We start from the raw sequence: 20,620 nt of genomic DNA on the forward strand, positions 1-20,620 counted from the left end.
AATCTTTACTTTTTCACATGTAAATATTTGGGAAATACAAGATTAAGTAAGTAGGGATGCATGCAAGATATGTTTTAGCTCCCACACAAGGATTTTATTTTTATTTTTTTAATATATCTTTATTGATTTCAGAGAGAGGAAGGGGGAGGGAGAGACAGAAATGATGAGACCAATGATGAGAGAGTCATTGATCGGCTGCCTCCTACACACCCCCTGCTGGGGATGGAGCCTGCAACCCAGGCATGTGCCCTGACTGAAATTGAACTTCAGTCTCCTGGATCCTAGGTTGATCGATGCTCAACCACTGAGCCACACCCAGCCGGGCAGAGGATTTTGTTTTGAAATTCCACTATTTTTATGATAGGCAAATGAAATAACTTCATAGAACTCATCACTACAATGAATGGGAAAGACATCTAAAACGAGGTGATCATGAAAGACACCCAAAGCTGGAATGGTTTGAGTAGTGGGTTAAGAAATTAATTTGCAAGAGCCCACAGCATGCTTCAGCCCTCAATGGAATACTCTGCTCTTTTTTTAAAAAAATATTTTTATTGATTTCTTTTTTAGAGAGAGAGGAAGGGAGAGGGAGAAACATCGATGGGAGAGCGTAGCATCCACTGGCTACCTCTGCACGCCCCCTGCTGGGGATTCAGCCCACAACCCCGGCATGTGCCCTGACCGGGAATCCAACCGGCAACCCTCCAGTGCATGCGACGATGCCCAACGAACTGAGCCACGCCAGCCAGGGCATGGGACGCTCTTCCCTTGGTCATCTCCCTCACCTGGCTCTTCAGCCTGATGATTTCTGAGTTACTCTGTTCAAATTCCAAACCTAAGCCCATCTTACCTCCTACTCTATGACAATTGGGTCCCTAACCCCCTCAACTTCCTGTGTAGCCTGTAAATATGTATAGATCAGCGTCTATTCCTGCCTCATTCAGTCCTTTCTCAGAGAATAGTATGTTTCCCCTCCTTTTCAAGGCATCAACCCCTTACATGTGCTTTTGATTCCAGATCCAGGAGTCTCATATTTTTCATTAGACAAAGGGGCCATGATTGTGATTAAGGCCTAAACCCTGCCCTCTAGTAGTTTTCATTCCGGTAAGGATGACAGGTGGGTCCATGGCAGCCACAATAAACTGTAGCAAGTGGTGTAGCCATGAGGAACTGGGCTACGGGATGCGTGGCGCATGACTATGTCTGGCTTAGAGCAGCGTTCAACACACGTAGAACCGAACCGAGAGTTTTCACACGAAAACTGAACTTCCCATAGCTATAAATTAAAAATTCCATTTCAGATTTGTTTTACAATGTGTCACATCTCTGAAAGATATCACAGCCCATGCGACTACAGAACTCACTGTTACTACAGACCAATTCAGTGGATAAACCTGTAGGGCCATCTATGTATATGAATAAATCCTAAAGTCACTCCCAAAGTATCCTACAAATTCAATGCAATTCCAAGGTTTTTTGTAAATTTAAAAGTAAAATTTGTCAAGCTGATTTTGTCAGGTTGCATAGCTCTCCATTTGGAAAAATGTGTATATAAACAAATATAAATTCCAAATGATTTAAAGATCTAAAGGCCTTTTTAAAAGAACATTATAAGAACATTGGAAGAAAATCTAGGCAATATTTTTATAACCTGAGATTAAAAGGTCCTCCTAAACTAAACATAAAATTTAGAAACCATAAAATACTGATAAATTGTATTATATTTTTAAAATTTTAATTCTGTGCCACAAAAGACAACATAAAAATAATTAAAACACAAATATTAGGCTATAAAAGACTAAAGATTACTAGGCAGAATGCATTAGAAGTGCCTAAAAGTTAATAAGAAAGACAAATAACCCTATAGACAAAAAAGTAAGTAAAAAGAATTGGTTAAGAAGCAAGAAAAGCCCAACCGGCATGGCTCAGCGGTTGAGCATCGACCTAGGATCCAGATCGCAGTTCGATTCCCGGTCAGGGCACAGGCCCGGGTTGCAGGCTCCATCCCCAGTGGGGGGGGGGGGGGGTGCAGGAGGCAGCTGATCAATGACTCTCTCATCACTGATGTTTCTCTCTCTCTCCCTCTCCCTCCCTCTGACATCAATATATATTTAATAATAAAAACAGAAACAAGATGAGTATAATATATACAAAAAGACAAATATATGAACACAAGTTAAAACGAGATGATAGCGGTTACTATTTCCCCCTAGATTTGCAAAAGTCAAAAGGATCGATAATATCCAATATTAGCAAAGGGTCAGGAAATGGGCATTCATGCTCTGTTGACGGGTGGGTGAACAAACTATCACTTTTTTGGAAAGCTATCTGGCAATACCTGTCCTTCTCAGTGTGCATATCCACTAGCTGAGCAGTTAAACTTCTAAGACGCTCACCTAGAAAACATCAGAACAAAATACCCACGGTGAGTATTTTAAAAGAGAGTGTTACAGACGCACAGATCGCTGTGTGGTGAAAGTGAATGTGATGCATCTACATGCGTCGGCGGGCAGTGTCTAAGGTAAGCCGCTGAATTAAAAAAGCAAGTTGTAGGATTTGTATAACGCGCACCCATTTGTAGCGGTGATAACGATCGTTCCAAAAAACCCTCTCACTCACTGAGCTGGGTAGTATCCTGAGGTCTTTAGTCTTCACCCACAACCCTGGAAGGCAGGATGGTGTTGCTCCTTACAGATGAGGCAGAGGCAGAGCACCTCGGTCCAAGTCCCACGGCTAGTCTGTCGTCTACGACGTGAGTCTGAGCAGATCCAAAGCCCATGCTCTTAACCACTCTGAGTGCCCATTTCCTACCAAGGACTCAGTAGTCCGGTACGAGCACACACAAACAACTCATGGAAAACAGAGCAATTACAGAGCCAGGAAGGTCATTTTCTCTAGGTCATGATGTTGACCTAAAAGACAAAGGTAATAATAAAACCGGTTTCACAGGCTGGTTGTTAAGAATGGCTTTCGACCAATCCTCTGTGCTCTCAGAACTTGTGAAGGTGAACATAACACAACCACGTAAACATTTATGTAAAATTGGCCTTCGGATGCGTATAAAGAGACTGCTGTCTTACACAAGTCAAAGTGAGGTGGTGGTGGCGTTTTGTTACTGATTTTGGAGCTACATCATCTAAGCTTTCTTTCCTGACACGTACATAATCAAAATTTTCTACTTTGAATCATCTGAAGTATAGCGGTCACCAAGCAGGATTTTTTGAGTAATGCCAACTTAATCTCATGGAAGATGAAATTGCAGCCTTGACATTATAATCTAGCCATTAAATTAACTGTCCCAGAGAAACATTCTGGAGAGAATCAAAATATTAACTAAAGGAAAAGCAAGCGTTAAAACTTCATTAGCCTAAGAATGGGAAGTCTAAAAAAATTAAATATAGAAAGTTCTAAAAATGCATAGTAAGGTGACTATAGTTATACTTCACTGTATATTTGAAAGTTGTTAAGAGTAGATCTTGAAAGTTCCCATCTCAAGAAAAAAAAATAAACTTGGAACTATGTGTGGTGATGGATGCTAACTAAACTTATTGAGACAATCATTTCACAATATACACATATATCAAATCATAATCTTGGACCCCTAACTTTAATAAAATGTTATGTCAATTACATCTCAATTTTAAAAGTTTCTAATGGGAAGATGATTAACAAGCATTTGGTCTATGAATATGTTTTGATGAATTTAAAAATGAGGGTTAGGACTGCAATTAAGGGGGTGGGGGAAGATGGACAGATCAGTGAAATAATCCTGAGAGAAGTCAGTCTGATACTGACCTATGACTTAAATGCTCCTTCCAGATCACTTATGCTTCTGCAATTAACTGGAAATATTCGTATTGCTTTCACAGGTTTTAATGTTCTGACATCAGTATTTTTATTTAAAAATCATTATACATTTAACTCAAATATTCATCCAAAACTATTTAGGATTAAAACTGTTTTTTTCAGTTGCTTGTTACAGAAATCTACTTCAAACTAGCTAAACACAAAGGAAATTGGTTGGCTTTCGTTGACAGTAAGTCCGAGGGTAGTTCTAACTTCTGCAAGGCTGGATCCAGTCATTCGATGTTATCAAAACTTTCTCAGCTTTCCAAGACTTCAACACACACAGAGGGTCTCTGCATATTGTAGGCAAAACAGTACAGCCTGATCGATGCAGCTCCTGCTGGCTTAGCTATTCCAGTAAAAATAGTTTCTCCCATATTTCATACAGTAATCCCAGGGAAGGAGCATGGGTGGGTGGGATGCTGTGAACGAGAGACCATCCAGGGCCACGTGGAGGTGAGAAGTATGCTGCAAATGAACCAGAAAACACGCTTGGGAAGTAGTGCCCGAAGGGCAAAAGGTGCCATTCTAATCCAGTGCTCCTGTGTTGGTGAGTTTTTTCTTTTCTTTTTTTAAAAATACTATCAGCTATGCTTTCAAATGGATTACAAAAATATCTTGGCTACATATTGTAAACCATATTTAAGGGTAAAAAAAAAGCATTTTATCTCAAAGCAGCTCAGTTACTGCATTATGAAAACACCAGGGCAAGTTTAACTGGACTGTATGGCGTATCACATATGAAATGTTTCTATATTTGCAGTCATGGCTATTAAAGGAAAAAAAAATTAGCTGTTTTTGTATGGCACCCGGGGAGAGGAATCAGAACATGGTAAGTCATTTGAGGAGTCATCTATGCTTTCATTTTCCACCACCAGTTGGATAAACAAGTACAAGAGTAACACTGGTTGATTTGAAAAACTACTTTTCAATTAAAAATAAAACTGTTGCATCACTTGAAGTACCAAAAGAGATCCCTCAAGACTCCAGCTCATTACACTTCCCCCTTTAGAGTCTAAATCATTGCCAATAAGTATTTATCTAGCCTTCCTGTGCAGGTCTTCTGCCAATGGAACTTTTTTTTTTTTTAATGTTATTTATTTTTTAGAGAGAGGGAGAGGGATAGAAACATCAATGAGAGAGAAACATCAACATCAATTGGCTGCCTCCTGCACGCCCCCTGCTGGAGATCGAGCCCAAAACCCAGGCATGTGCCCTGACCGGGAACTGAACCGTGACCTCTGGGTGTATGGGCCGACGCTCAAGCACTGAACAACACTGGCAGGGCTACGGAACATTCTTTACATCTCAGCTCCAACACAGTAAGGAAAAAATGTAATGCATTGACACAAACACATCCAAGAAAACTTATTTCGTGAGTACCTACTATGTGTCAAGCGCTCTTCTAGGTGGTAAAGATGTAGTAGCAGTGACAAGTTTTCCATAAAAACTTACCAACTCCATCTTTACTAAGTTACAGCTATGATTAATTTTTCCAATATACTTCTCTATTACTTTTGACTGCTTTCAATTTACTTAAGCTTTCCTTCAACATAATTCTTCCATTACTACCTAGGAAGTTGTAACTCTGTTCTGTTTACTGTGAAACAGCATCTTCAATGCTGGTACTTTGTTTTTATTTATGTATTTATTTATTATTTATTTATAAACTGACAGAAATACGTGAATTTTATCTCAGTGATTATTCACATCACATTTCCCAGTGGAATATTCTTCTTGAATAGCTAATTTTCTACAGTTAAATGTGTTGCAGAGGTTGGAGGGGATAACTGATTAAAACCCTTTAAAATCACAAATCATAACTTTAGTTTTTGAGAAATTCAGTTCAAATCCCAAAATTTCACTTTGGCCTATAAGGAGAATCATTGTATGCAATCATAAGTATATAAAAGTGGAAAGCACAGCCTGATATTTCTTTTTCTGTCTTGTTAATACTTTAAAACCTTCAATTTGTAATGTATATACAGATTTCAACATTTGGGTGTATATAAGTATTTCAGAGCTTTTGCTATGGTTTAACAAAACTTATAAACCAATGCTCATCACCTCTCAGGTGAGCAAAAAACCCAAGGTGGTTATTTTCTGATTTCCCAGGAGGTTCTTCATTAATTGCCACAGTTGCATAACTTAATTCCTCTGTATGTTCATTTAACAGTTACTCCATCCTGGAAATAAATATCAAATATTACCCTTGATAACTTTTACTTCTAGTTACTTTATAACTGGCTAGTCTTTTCCAATAGTAAGACTCACTATTTGGTCTCTCACATTAAGTGCACACATGGGATGTGCTCAAATGTTCTACTCAGAACCACCCCTGCATCTCACCAGGGGTTCAGAAAAAGAGAAGCATCCTCTATACTACTGGTCAACCCTTGTTTTTACTTAAAACCAGCAGAAATCATTTCATTAAAGGTGTACTTTAAGAATACCTTATAACCCGGCCGGGCGTGGCTCAGCCGTTGAGCGTCGACCCGGGATCCAGGCAATCGGTTCGATTCCCAGTCAGGGCACATGCCCAGGTTGCCGGCTTGATCCCCAGTCAGGGGCGTGCAGGAGGTGGCCGATCAATGACTCTCATCATTGATGTTTCTCTCTCTCTCTCCCTCTCCTGTCCTCTCTCTGAAATCAATAAAGATATATTAAAAAAAAAAAAAAAAAAGAATACCTTATAGTTGGGAGAGGGGAACTTTTTAAACAAAAGGAAAAAAAGTAAGCTTCAATGTTAAATAAAATGACAAAATGTGATACAATTTAATAACAAGAAACTTTATTGAATTACAAATTTTAAAATGCATCACTTAATTTAAAAGTGAAACTATTTTAATTTTATTCTTCTTAAAACTCATTTTTTCAAAAATGCACTTTTTTTTTTCAAATGATAAGACAAAAGGTTAAACTGTGAACTGACAAAGTAACGATGGAATGATACCAGGGGCCAATTTTTATATATGGGGTCTTAATAAGGACCTTTAATAAATGTTGTCTTCTGTATTACATCAAATAGATTTCCAACAAGAAATGAGAAAATGGGAGCAAAGGGGAGTGAAAGCATGTACTGAGGTCTTTCTGTAGGTGTTTGATAGAATACAGATTTAGCATGATAAGTTGTGGACTTTGTAACAGTGGCCTTTAAGATATGCTAGAGCAAGCATATCTTAAGGAACCTATGTGAAAATCAATTTTTCTTATTCCTAAAAGAATAAGTGGTACACACTTAAACAAAAAGTAAAACTTAATTGTAACACCTATACTGTAAAATGGGTTGCATTATAGCCCATATATTTAGTTTGTTCAACAACCTCATTAATTGTATAACAGAAAAAGTCAGCTTATTAGACTCAGGACAAAATATTTTCCATCAACCTCAATATAGGAAGATTTATATAATCCTTAAACTTAATCCTTGGCCAGTACAGATTTCCCAATCAAAATCAAGTCATGAACTATTTATAATAACTATACTATACTAAAATGCTAACATTTCCTTCCGAGTATGTCTTCCTATGAGGGGAAAATAATTAGATACTTTCATTCTTTGCCTGTGCTGGGATTTATGAAAAGCCTACTAAACTAAACAGTGTTCTGCAAAACTAAAATACTATAAAGTCAAAAAGGTAAATAAACAACAAAACCAAATTGATTCCAACAAAGTCAAGTCATGTTTCCAAAAGTAAAATCTATTAAGGAGAAGTAATAAACACGTACAAGAAATTACAAGAAATGATGATGACGGTTACAAATGCAAAATAATATCTAATTATCCCAGGCTTGTGAATATAATAATTAAAAACAATTTCATTTCCTAGTTCAAATATTATGTACAATTTAGATAAGCTGGTCAAGTATACACCACATTTAATAAACTTATAATTATATTACCTCTCTCCTCCTTTAATATTTGCAGGTACATGCCAATAAGGGAAAAAAATGTAATTTTCATTTATGTATTAACTGAGAAGAATAACACTTCTACTGTGTTTGTTTCAGACTGAAAAAAGGTAATTTTCCTTCAAGAAGAAAAAAAGGTAAAAATAAATTGCCAAAAGTTTAATATCAATTACTTATAAAAATGGAAAAAAAAAATTGGAATAGATACCATACAATTATTATGTAGTCTCCCTACTGATCTGAAACTACAGAAGGCATTTATGGAAGGTGGCTATGTCAAAAACAAAGACTAACCCAAGGGATGCATGTTCTTTAAAAATCTGATTTGCAGAAAAACTAGTTCCTTGGCGTAGTTTTAAAGCTAGTTACAAAATCCATTTTCTCAATGGTCCAGACGTTTTGCCAATACTTCTGATTCAACAGAACTGTCAAAAAAAGAAGAAATATTTTGTGAGACTTTTAAATACAGACAACAGGGTGTATCCTTTCCCCCATTTAACACAGCATACACTTTATATTGCTAAGAAAGAGGCATTTTTTTAAAAAGACGCTGTATTTTTCAGATATAAATAATCACCTACCTTAAGTGTTTGACTTCTCCAACTTAGAATCAGTAAGAATATATAACTAAAGAAATAGTATAAAATTTTTTTAAACCAGGAACCTCTCTTTTAGACACAGACAACAGTATGGTGGCTACCAGAGAAGGGTAACCTTCTCTGGAGGAGGGGGAAGAGGGCACAGCGAGTCAAACACATGATGGCAGAGGAGACTAGGCTCTGGGTGGTGAGCACACAATGCGATATACAGATGATGTATTATATATTATAGAAATGTACACCTGAAAGTGATATAATATTATTAACCAACGTTATACCGGTACATTTAATTTTTAAAATAATAAAAAGATCTCTCTTCTTAATGTTTTCAGTTAAAAAAAAAATCCAAATTTGAACTTCTAGAGTAAGCCATGCTAGGCATCAGCTTTCTACATTAAAATGAACTTTCTTAAATCCAATAGGTATTATGTCAGAACTTATGCTGCAAACTGCCTGTATTCAAAATAGTTATATACACAATACTACTACTAATAATAAAGTTAATAATCCATCATGCAAAACAAATCTAAGAGAGCTATCTGGAAAAGCCAGATTTGCTCAATAGGATTGGAAAAAGAAGAGTGAATATTCCTCTTAGACCAATGTGAAATCTTCTGCCAGCTCAGGACAGGAGGCACTATTTCAAACCATGAAGACGCTCTCAATACCAGAAATTTTCCAAGCTCAGAACTAAGTCTTTATATACAATAAAACAGGTACTGGTCTCAACCCCTAAAATAGTGTCGAGGGCCAAAGTTCCATACCATATTTGTGGAGGACATGCCCCCATTGTCTGACTTTTAATTCACTTCTGATTTTCAGAAAATGCTTTGACCTATGTGAGTAGTTCAAAGTAAACATCAAACCTAAACATCTATGTAGTGTAACTAAAAAAAGAATCTTGCACCAACTTCACAAAAATGAATAAAAGTCAGCATTTTTGGAACACCAATAATTATCAGGCACTTTAAATATATTACCACTACTTCTCACCACAACCTGTAATGTAGGTATTATTTGCATTTGATACGTGATAAAATTAGGGTTCAGTAAGGGTAAGGGGCAAAGGAGCTAAAAACCTATCTGGCCCCAAAGACTATATTCCTACTATGTGAGCCTCCCCAACCCCCACCCTAACATCCCCATATCTATAACAATAAGAGCGAGCTTAGGAGGATATGTAATCCTTCTCTCAATTTTAAATTATACTACCACGGCTCACAAAAATCACTCAAACATGAACCATTTAAGTAATATAAACTTGCTTGTGTGGGGCTAATTCAAGACTTTACAGGCAATCTGACGGCTTAGTGAAAAGCCTACCAGACCATAACAGTGTTAATCTATCATTTCTAAAATAACACTAACACCATTACACTGGATTTCAACTAAGTAATTTTTCCAGAAACAAAATCTATGAAGAGAAGTAATTACATATGAGCAGATTTTCTGGAAGTAAAAGAGTCAAAGCAACTGAATGTGCATGGTATATATAGGACTGTGATACAATTATCAAACATAAGATTCAATCCTGTTATTCCTGCACCAAAATAATATGAAGGAAGGAAAGTTAACATTCTTTATTTCTAACATAGTACAAAGTAGTATATTCCATTACAAATGATTAGTCATAGACTCCCACAGTACTAAACAGTGTGAGCATATATATATACCTAGGTATCTAGATAGGCTTATGAAAAGACCTGAAGAAATCATTCTATTATAAATAGTAAAATATGAATCCAAGAAGGTGCCATACCTTCCATCGATTTCCACATTCATTGCATACAACAAATGTTGTCATCGGTTCATCAGCACTACGAGTTTGTACCTGCAGCAAAATCAAGTGAAAAATATTACTTTTTATAATACTATAAAAAGTCCAACCTAAATAAGAACATTCTACATGAAAGTATATAACCACAATGGTGCCATAATAAAATATATAACAGCATGAAACAAGTTCAAATAAAGCTAATGTCAGAAGAACACACATTTCCAAACTTCATTTTTGTAAGTCCTTCCTTCTTCGTCTTTTCATGTTTAATTTATCCCAGTAAGTGGGAAATCATCTAATGTCACACCTTATACTTTTTATAAACAACAAATATGAAAAAATTTAATCATCACTAAGCACAGAAATGTTAAAAGATGTCAATTTTCTCTTACAAATTAGCAAAGATGAAAATTAAGCATATTTCATTCTGACAAATATAACTGCAACAAGGTAAGAGTCTTAAATATCCATTTCCTATGACCTAGAAACTTGGTATCTTATCTATTCCAAGATGGCAATTAGAAATACAAGATCTGTGTATAGCTCAACATCACTAATGATCAGGAAAATGAAAATCAAAACCATAATGAGCCCAGCTGGTGTAGCTCAGCAGCTGAGCATGGACATATGATCCAGGAAATCAAGGTTTGATTCCTGGTCAGGGCACATGCCCAGGTTGCAGGCTCGATCCCCAGTGGGGGGCATGCAGGAGGCAGCATATCATTGACGACTCTTTCATCATTGATGTTTCTATTTCTCCCTCTCCCTTCTTCTCTGAAATCAATAAAAATACATTTTTAAGAAAACCCACAATGAAATGTCACCTCACACCTGTCAGAATGGCTGTTATCAAAGACAAGAGACAACAAATGTTAATGAGAACGTGAGGAAAAGGGAACCCTTGCACACTGCTGGTCAGAATGTAAATTGGTAAAGCCATTATGACAAACAGTATGGAGGTTCCTCAAAAAAATTGAAAATAAAAACAAAAAAGCTGTGGTACATTTACACAATGGAATACTACTCAGCTGTAAAAAACAAAAATTAAAAATTGAACTACTATATAATCCAGCAATCCTGCTTCTGGGTATTTATCTAAAGAAAATGAAATCAGTATATCAAAAAGATGTCTGCACACCCATGTTCACTGCAGTATTCATAATAGCCAGGAAATGGAAACAACCTAAATGTTCTTCAACAAATGAATGGATAAAGAAAAGTGGCATATATATATATATATGTATGTATATGTATATGTATGTATGTGTGTGTGTGTGTGTGTGTGTGTGTGTATATATATATATACATGTACACACAATGGAATTTTATTCAGCCATAAAAAAGGAAATCCTGCCATCTGAGATAACACGGATGAATCTGGAGGCATTAGGCTACGTGAAATACGCCATGGGTACACAGACAATGGTACCTTCATGAACTCTATCTGGCCAAGGTCACCCACGTGGACCTCTGAGGGTATTGGATGGTTGAGCAGGATGACCTGTTTGTGACAGGTCATAATGCCTGCTATGATCACATGATGCAACAATCTCACTTCTGAATATATCTACCCAAAAGTATTGAAAGCAATGTCTCAAAGATGCTATTTGTACACTCAAGCTCATAGCAGTGTTATTCACAATACCCCCAAAAGTGGAAGCAACCCAATGTCCATCAATAGATGAATGGATAAGTAATACAGATACTGTGTAACTCCACTTATCCATATGACTAACTAGAATAGTCAAATTCAGGAACTAGTGGTTGCCAGGAGCTGGAGAAAAAGGGGAATGGGGAATTGTTGTTTAATGAGTATAGAGACTCCATTTTGCAAGAGGAAGAGTTCTGGAGACTGGCACATTATAAATGTACTAATAAATTGTATATTTAAAAGTGATAAAGGTGGTAAATTTTAAGTTATGTGTATTTTACAATTAAAAATTTTAAAAAATTAAAGAGAACTCAGCAAAAATAAATAAATAAGCTATTATGATTTTTTAAGATTTTATCTACACGAGATCATAGATTTCTGATGTTATTGGAACCAAAGGTTTCAAAAACAGAAAGTTTATTTCTTTAAAGTATACACTCCTGAATGAATTTGACAATGCATTATTAAAGTTAAAAGTTATTCTTTGGTTTAATTAAGTTATGAGGAAGAGGAAGATGGGTGGGGGCAAGAACCTAAATTCTAACAATTACTGCATTTTGAATAAAGTATATATCAGATATACAACTATGACTAAATTAAACACTTCAAAAAGGTAAAAGACTTTAGATTGGTTAAAAAAGTATATCTGAAAATAAAGTATTAGGCACCTTTAAAAAGTGGCAGAAGCTTATAAACTATGCTACCAATGTGTCTAGAAAAGTGCAAAAAAACCCCAACCATTTATGTTTGCAAATATATACATAAAACATGTAGAAAGCCACACAACAAACTAGTCATCCTAGGAGGAATTTTACACTCATGATTAAACTTTTGTACCTTTTGGATTTTTAATGTTGCAAATATAGTACTTTTATACATAAAAAAGTAAAGGTTCTTTCCTACAACTTGTATAGAGCTTAGAAATGTTTTTTCGTTAAACTTTTTAAAATGTATTTTTATTGATTTTCAGAGAGAGAGGAAAGGAGAGGGAGAGAGAGAGAAACATCAGTGATGAGAAAGAAACACTGATAGGCTGCCTCCTGCATGTCCCCTACTAGGGACTGAGCCCGAAACCGGGCATGTGCCCTGACTGGGAATCAAAAAAGTGACCTCTTGGTTCATGGGTTGACGCTCAACCACTGAGAACACTGGCCAAGCGAGTTATGTTATTTTTTAAGTGCTTAATTTTCTGTTAAGTAGAAAATTAAATTCCCTAAATATCTCTATTAACCTGAAACACAATAGTAAGTTATTCCTTCAGGGGAAAATTCTGATTTAGCAGAGTATAGATACAAATGAAATTAGTGAGTGATAAAACATCATTTTCACATATGCACATATAACTAAAATAACTGTAACACGGCTCTTTTAAGCTGTTCAAGAACAAAAAGGAAGGTTAGTCACATCATATATGAATATAAAGGTCATCAATATGTTACAAAAAAAGAATAAACATTTGGAAGCCAGTTAAGCTAAAAGTAACCACACTCTATGTGAGGAATAACAAAGAACTTTCTTTAAATTCTAAGAGCTTGCCAAGTAAAAAGAATGATAACCTGTTTACGTAATAACCAATAATCAACTGCGTATTAAACTTAGAGAAAAACATAGCCATTTTACTAAATTCTATATTATAAATTTTGCTTAACTGATATAGCTTTCACAGTAACAATTTCCATGAAAGTATAAACAGATCAACTTATTCACAATTAACTGGAATCTGTTAGTTTTAAGAAAGTATTCTTACACTTAAGAGATCACATTTCCTCTTGAAAAATATCAGAGTATACTGGTCATTATCATTATTACTACTTGTTTTGAAACAGAAATTGCAAGCATTTTTAACATAAAAATAAAAATCTACAAGCAAGCACAAACCTGTGTGTAAGTACAATTCTTCTTTTTACATTTGCCACAAGTGAATAAGTCAGTCTGGGTTCCTCCCGTCTTGGCCATCTGATGCTCTCTGATGGCTTCTTTGGTCAAGTTTTTCCGCATCTCTTTGAGCTCATCACTAGCCATTTCCTGTTAGGAAGGTGGCATAATACTCAGTTATGGGTGTCTTCTAATATATCTTGAATGCTTTTTATGCTCAATTAGCTTAATAATAATAGAAACAAAATCAACTTTTAAAGCCCCCACTGGCAGTTACTAGGACATCAACTCTTCATTCTGATAACTGTTAACTAAAGGGAAAGAATTACACATTTACCCCGCCTTTCCTACCCAAACCAACAGAGTAAAGCCTAAGTTTATAAGGGACAGTGCTTCTTTATCAAAGAAATCTAGCTAATAAATGTAAAAGAAGATGAAAGAACTTTAGAAACCACTATTTCGCAATTCCTAATAAAACCACCAATTCAGGCAAGGATCATCAGTGGATGGATAACACATTAGATGAAAAGGCAAAGAACTTTACAAATGGAGGAACAGATTGTCAGTACCCAAATTCATTGATGAATCTCATAATGAATGCTAAGAGCAGAGCAACGAGAAATTATGTGTCTCCTGATGTGATACAATATGAAGTAAAAAGCACCACTTATGAAGTATTTATGCAGGAAAAAAAGTTCAACTCGTATGTAGTCAAGCCTATAGAACTAGCTTCCAGGTTAACAGAAAATGGGACAGAAAAGTTAAATAACTTCATGAGGAAAAACAGACAATTCATACTGTGGGATACAGAAGAAATAAACTGGTTTCTTCAACATGTCAGTGTCATGAAGAAAAAAGCAGGCGTAGGGGTAGAAGAAATTTTCAATACACACACACACACACACACACGTGCGCGCGCACAATCATAAACTAAAGGTAATGTGTAGACTTTGGATCCTGATACAAAATAAATGTACAACCGGAAAAAAAGGTTATTAACTAGACATTAGATAATACCAAAGAATTATCAATAGCTTTGCTGTAAGTGGTGATGACATTATGTAAGAAAAATATATTTTTAAAGATACCTCTCAAGTATATAGAGGTAAAAGAACATGTCTGAGATTTGCTTGAAAATAATTCATGAGAAAAGAAGAAAGAAGAAAAAAGGAAAAAGGATAGACGAAAGGGCACAAATTCTTGAAATACTTGAAGCCTGAGTGACAGATATATGGGATTTCATTACACTATGTCCTCTATTTTGTCAAAGTTTAAAGTAATTTTTAATGAGTTTTTCAAAAAATGAATTTTAAAAATAAAGCAGTTTTTATTAGCTATATAGAAAGAAGAATTCACTCTCTTGGATACTTAAGAAAATAATGAGACTGTAGACACGCTACAGCTATTATCTATTATCTATGAATAGCTATGTCTATAAACAGCCAACTCTGAATTTCCTTTTTCCCATCATTCTCTATAAATTTAAAGAAGTCAGTAAGATGTGATCAATTTTATAGGGTTTAACCATAGAAAAAGCTTAGAGATTTCAAAGTCAGTTTGCAATTAGAAATTCAATTCTTCGATTTTACATGAATCCATAAGTTAAATCAATTTTGTTTTCATACAATGATTTATGGGAAAATCATATGGGAGGGACAAAGTTCTGATGCCAAAAGATTCAATGTCCTTAAGTAATTATGTAGTATATTGTATAAACAAATACATCAGGATAGCTAATAATGGTTTATTATATATGTAGTATTTAGATAGCACTTTATGATTTAAACAGACTTTACACTTGACATCACGGAATCACATCATGGAAATGTTGTATTCAGATATACTCACCTCTGCCGTCATTCTAGCAAATAAGTCAGGGGGAATATTCCCACACAGTACATTTTTCCTTAAATTTGGATTCTTTGCATCCTTAAGATTTGATATTCTACTTCGTACTCTATTTTTGTATTTCATGTCTGTATTCCTTATTTCTTGATATATAGGTATAGACCATTAAGGAAAAAAGGTTAAATTATAAAGGTAAAATTAATTTTTCTATTCTGTCAAAATTAGAATTTCTTCAGTTTCTAAGCAACTCACAAAAACGGTTGCAAATTTATATTAACAACAAGGCTCTGTTTCTACCAGGTTCCTTGATTTGTAACTGGCAAATAATAGTGATTATACTTTTAGGATGTGAACGAACAGTGCTTTCTTCTTAATGTTTAATGCCAGAAGCACACAAATTAAAATGGTTTCAAAAAGAAACTCAGGCACTCAATCTTAGTTAGAAAACGTTTGAAAAAGAGCTTGAACTTATTATACAAGCTTTAACTTGCCCAAATCTGAATTTTACCAAGAAGGATCCTAAAAGTCTCAAGCACTACAGTTCCCTTGAGGATCATATGAGAAAAGACCATTTATGGTGGCCCCGAAGGTTCATTTCCTCCCCCAGCTCAGCAAAAAGCTAGGTTAGCAGATTCTTCACAAAGGAATAGGCCACAGCAGAGGCTGAGCCCTTGAGGAGGTCCCTCTCTTACAAGGCTATTTCCTCACCATCACACTGTCACCTAAATGTGCCCTGCTCCCCGTACCTACATGTAAAGCCCCTCTCCCAGAGCCCTTTCCATGGTGCCCCCTCCCCGGGATGAGCTCAGGAGACTGTGTATGCTTTGCTCAGTTTCCCCCAAGTGTGAAATCCTATTTCACACTTACTAGTATGTGTTTTCCATGCTCTTTTGCAGAACTTCAATTGAGATGCTACATTCTCATTTGAATGGCAAAAGAATAAAAATACTATGAATGCCATGTCCTTACTTTTGAATGTCAAGAAGAGGGAAAGAATAAAAAGGGCATGGATGACCCTCTCCTTTGCCATCAGAACAATACAATCAAGATGGAAACTGAAGAATACAAATAAAATAGAACAGATTTATACAGAAAGAAAAATTTGTAATTAATCTGGCAGATTACTTAAAACAATTATGCACATAGACACAAAGGATATCTTCTTCAATTTGAGATCCTAATTCTTCCTCATCAGCTCCAATAGCGATGTAGTCATCTAAACAAAGACACAAAGAATTATCAAGAATAAGTGACTGTAACATATTTAAAAAAAATCAATAGAGTAAATTAAACTGCATTCCTATTTCTTCAACCCCATTTGCCTTCCATAAAGAATCCTTTCAGCTTAGTTTCATTAGAATCTGGTCTCTTTACCACCCGCTGGACTCCTCCTCTGCATTCACCTAATGTCCAGTGCTCTTCATCCCTCAGGAATGGGGAAGCAAGTGACTAGAGGTAATTCCTCACTTCACAACGCCATACAGCCTGGCTGGCTCCAGCAGAGAGTAGGAAAAGTTATAGAAAGAACTGTCTTGTGTCCTGTGATTCAGGCTTCAATGCAAAGAAACCATTCATTGCATCTGCCTAGTACATGTATGGGCACAGGCAGAAGAATCCTATGCAAATATTAAAAAGAATAGGAGGAAATAAAAAGAAAAAAGAAAAATATATAAAAAGATAGTAAGGGAATCAAAGTAGAAAGGGGAGAATAAAGAGAAAAGTAGATCATACTAACTATGCGTCAGTATAAGAGAAAAAAATGAATTTCTTTAAGATGATAAGTAAATAATCTTGTATATGACATTTTAAAGCCAAATTTTTTCATAATAAAAAAATACCTTCAAACTAAATTAGTTTAGCTCCCATATAAATCAAGATCTCATTTCCTTTTTTAAAAAAGTAGAAAATAAAATTATGGATATAAAACTTATATACTATATGTCACACTAACATTTAACAATGGCACAGAAATACAGTATTGTTAACTGTCTATAGGGAGATGGGGAGGGAAGAATATTTGTGAAAAAAGGTTTAAATTACTATAAGTTGGGAAACATCTATATATTAGAAGGAATCTATTTCTTGGAATTATAAAGTAATAAGCAGAGGCCTCAGTATGCCTATACCTCCCCGCCTTTAGTAACTCCACCTAACAACAACTACTCCCTGAGCTAAGCAGTGTGGTCAGCTATCAATGGGATGCCACTGGTAAAACAGAAATATCCACGTGGCATTGGTAGTGGTGATGACCAAAGGACTGAGCACTGAAATAACATACACTAAACTTACCTCCTGTTCGAAGAGCTGCGGCAAGCATCTCCCTACACTTTAACCGTACAGAATCAGAAGTGCTTGGTGCCCGAGGAAAAGACGACACGTAAGTATCTCGAGCATTCGTCTCATCCTTTCTGCTGCTTACACTGCCACTGGAGCTACTAAAATGCACATACACACACACCAAAAATAAATGAAGTATATACATATACACACACACACACACACATACACACGTCAGGGAAAACTCAAAGTAACATCATTACTATCACTCACCAAAAACAAAATTTTTTGGCCTAAATAAGTGAGACAGTGACTCTTACATTTAAAAAAATTGTCTATGTATCAATTAAAAAGTTGAAATTTTAGGAAAGGTAAGTCTCGTGTCTTTTTTAAAACCAACTAAGCATTTTATCTGGATTCTCCTTTTAAAAATTAAGCAATATTTTAATATAGAAGATACATATCACAGCTCAATAAAATAAATGAGAAACAAAGCTCTTGGTTATGAGAAAAGGGGTGAAGGGATGGCAACTGGGAACATGACAGCACTCAAACAAAAAAAAGGCGGGGGGGGAACGTTTGAAAACCCTATTCTAATTAGATAACCAATGAGTTCACATTTAAAACATCCCCTTCAGGATGAAAAACAAGTGTAGTGAGAAATGAGCTGCAAGAATATAAAAATGTCTCTTAATTTCTCCCTAGAATCATCACTTAATCAGGACAGTTTAACAACTTCCCAGTCAACCTAATCATTTCAACTGCTTCTTATATTAGATTCTAACCAAAATACTTTTTTGACTGGTTTCAGTTAACTTTTCTCACATTAGAGATATTTGCCATAAACCTGTACCAAGACTAAAATCAGTCACTCTCCATAGATCTAACTCCTGCACTACTACATGCAGATACCTCCTTGCCTTCTCTCCAAAACATAATCTATTGTCAAACTTCACAATGAGATCAATATGGGCAAAAGGACCCTTTTGCATATCTTCTAAGTTTAGCTGTTTCCTTCCTGAAGCCTTCTCAGATTTCTCTGTGTACTCCCAAAGTACTGTCTGCACACAGGTTTGTATTATGATGACTTTGTATAGTATCAGCATGAAAGGGCTGTCAGGTCCAGAACTAAAGTTCTGTTCCACAGCCAAGACATTCTGCCATGAACAACTTGGTAGAAAACAGAATTGTTCGAGATGGGAGATGTTCAAGAACCAAGGTTTGACCGTACATTTATATATATATATATATATATATTTTTTTTTTTTCAAATATATCTTTATTGATTTGAGAGGAAGGGAGAGAGAGAGACAGAGATAGAAACATCAATGATGAGAGTCGTCATTGATCGGCTGTCTCCTGCACGCCCTCCTACTGGGGATCGAGCCTGCAACCTGGGCATGTGCCCTGACCGGGAATCAAACTCCGATCTCCCGGATCCCAGGTTGATGCTCAACAGCTGAGCCACGCCCGGGTGACTCGATTATATTTTATAATCAAGGCATTAAATTGGTGACTCTGGATGTCTCCAAATTAGGTAAGTGAAAGTATATGTTAAAAAATTTATAAATTATGGCTTGTATTTTTCAAAAATATAAAGGTCATGGCCCGGCCTGTGTGGCTCAGTGATTGAGTGTCGACCCATGAACCAGGAGGTCATGGTTCAATTCCCGGTCAGGGCATATGCCTGGGTTGCAGGCTCCATCCCTAGTAGGGGGCGTGCAGGAGGCAGCCTATCAGGGTTTCTCTCTCATCATTGATGCTTCTATCTCTCTCTCCCCCTCTCCCTTTCTCTCTCTGAAATAAAAAAACCCCACATATTTAAAAAATAAATAAAGGTCATGAAAGACAATGACACACTGAGAATTACTCCAGATAAAGGAAACTAAGAAGATATAACTAAATGCAAAGTGTGATCCTGAATAATATTTTGGAAAAATCTTTTTCCCTTGCATTAAGACACTGGAATATTGTTGAAATATGAATAAGGTCTGTGGATGAGAAAAAGGCATCAATGTTAATTTCTGGATATTGGTAGCTTTATTGTGGTGATATGTGAGAAAATGTCCTTGATCTTAGAAAATACACATTGATGTAGTAAGCATTTAAGGGCATAAAGGGCACATGTCTATAAATTATTTACTTTTAAAATATATCTTTATTGATTTCAAAGAGAGGGAGGGAGAGAAAGATAGAAAGAAACATCAGTGATGAGAGAGTCATTGATGAGCTGCCTCCTGCATGCCCCTCACTGGGGATCAAGCCTGCAATGCAGCCATGTGCCCTGACCAGGAATTGAACCACGATTTCCTGTATCAAAGGTTGATGCTCAACCATTGAGCCAGCCAGCCGGGCTACAAATGACTTATTTTATTCAAAATAACACCAGTTCATCTGCGTGTGTGTTTGTAATATGCATATAAATACTGAGGAAGTAGGGAGTTCTCAGTATCACTCTTACAATTTTCTAAAAATCTAAAATTATCTCAAAAAAAAAAATTTGAATAAATTTTATTAACAACTGGTGTTTAACCCTACATCTAGCTTACCTCTTTTATCATCAAGTTTAGTTAGCACTAACTCTAGGACCCACTACCAGAATTCCCAATTCGGTAGTTCTAGGGTAGAGCCCAAGAATTTGCTTTGCTAAAATTGCCAGGTTCTCTGCTCTTCCAGGGACCACACTTTGAGAACTATTGCCCAAAATCAATGTCAAGTGTTGAACTACAAGCTTCCCAAGAACAGAGGAACTGTTTTTAACCTACTAGGAATCCCTCGCCTTTTACGTCAATGTGCTGGATATCACAGTTCATTATCTGTGATAGGAAAGAATAA

At 35.9% G+C, this 20,620-nt stretch overlaps 1 protein-coding gene across 2 annotated transcripts in view; it reads right to left on the reverse strand.

The window, feature by feature from the left end:
- Positions 1 to 7,396: 7,396 nt before the first annotated feature.
- LOC308547017 (transcription elongation factor A protein 1) overlaps positions 7,397 to 20,620 on the reverse strand; it is a 55,429-nt gene continuing 42,205 nt past the window's right edge. For both annotated transcript variants that reach the window (XM_081116616.1, XM_081116611.1), the window contains 6 exons: positions 17,798 to 17,943; positions 16,668 to 16,724; positions 15,509 to 15,663; positions 13,664 to 13,810; positions 10,117 to 10,188; positions 7,397 to 8,183 (listed from right to left, as the gene is read on the reverse strand). In XM_081116616.1, coding sequence (XP_080972742.1) covers positions 8,175 to 8,183; positions 10,117 to 10,188; positions 13,664 to 13,810; positions 15,509 to 15,663; positions 16,668 to 16,724; positions 17,798 to 17,943 — 586 coding nt within the window. In that variant the 3' untranslated portion in view covers positions 7,397 to 8,174. The remainder of the gene's footprint in view (positions 8,184 to 10,116; positions 10,189 to 13,663; positions 13,811 to 15,508; positions 15,664 to 16,667; positions 16,725 to 17,797; positions 17,944 to 20,620) is intronic.

Source organism: Miniopterus schreibersii (assembly GCF_964146895.1).
Source record: "Miniopterus schreibersii genome assembly, chromosome: 17".
Taxonomy (NCBI): domain Eukaryota; kingdom Metazoa; phylum Chordata; class Mammalia; order Chiroptera; family Miniopteridae; genus Miniopterus; species Miniopterus schreibersii.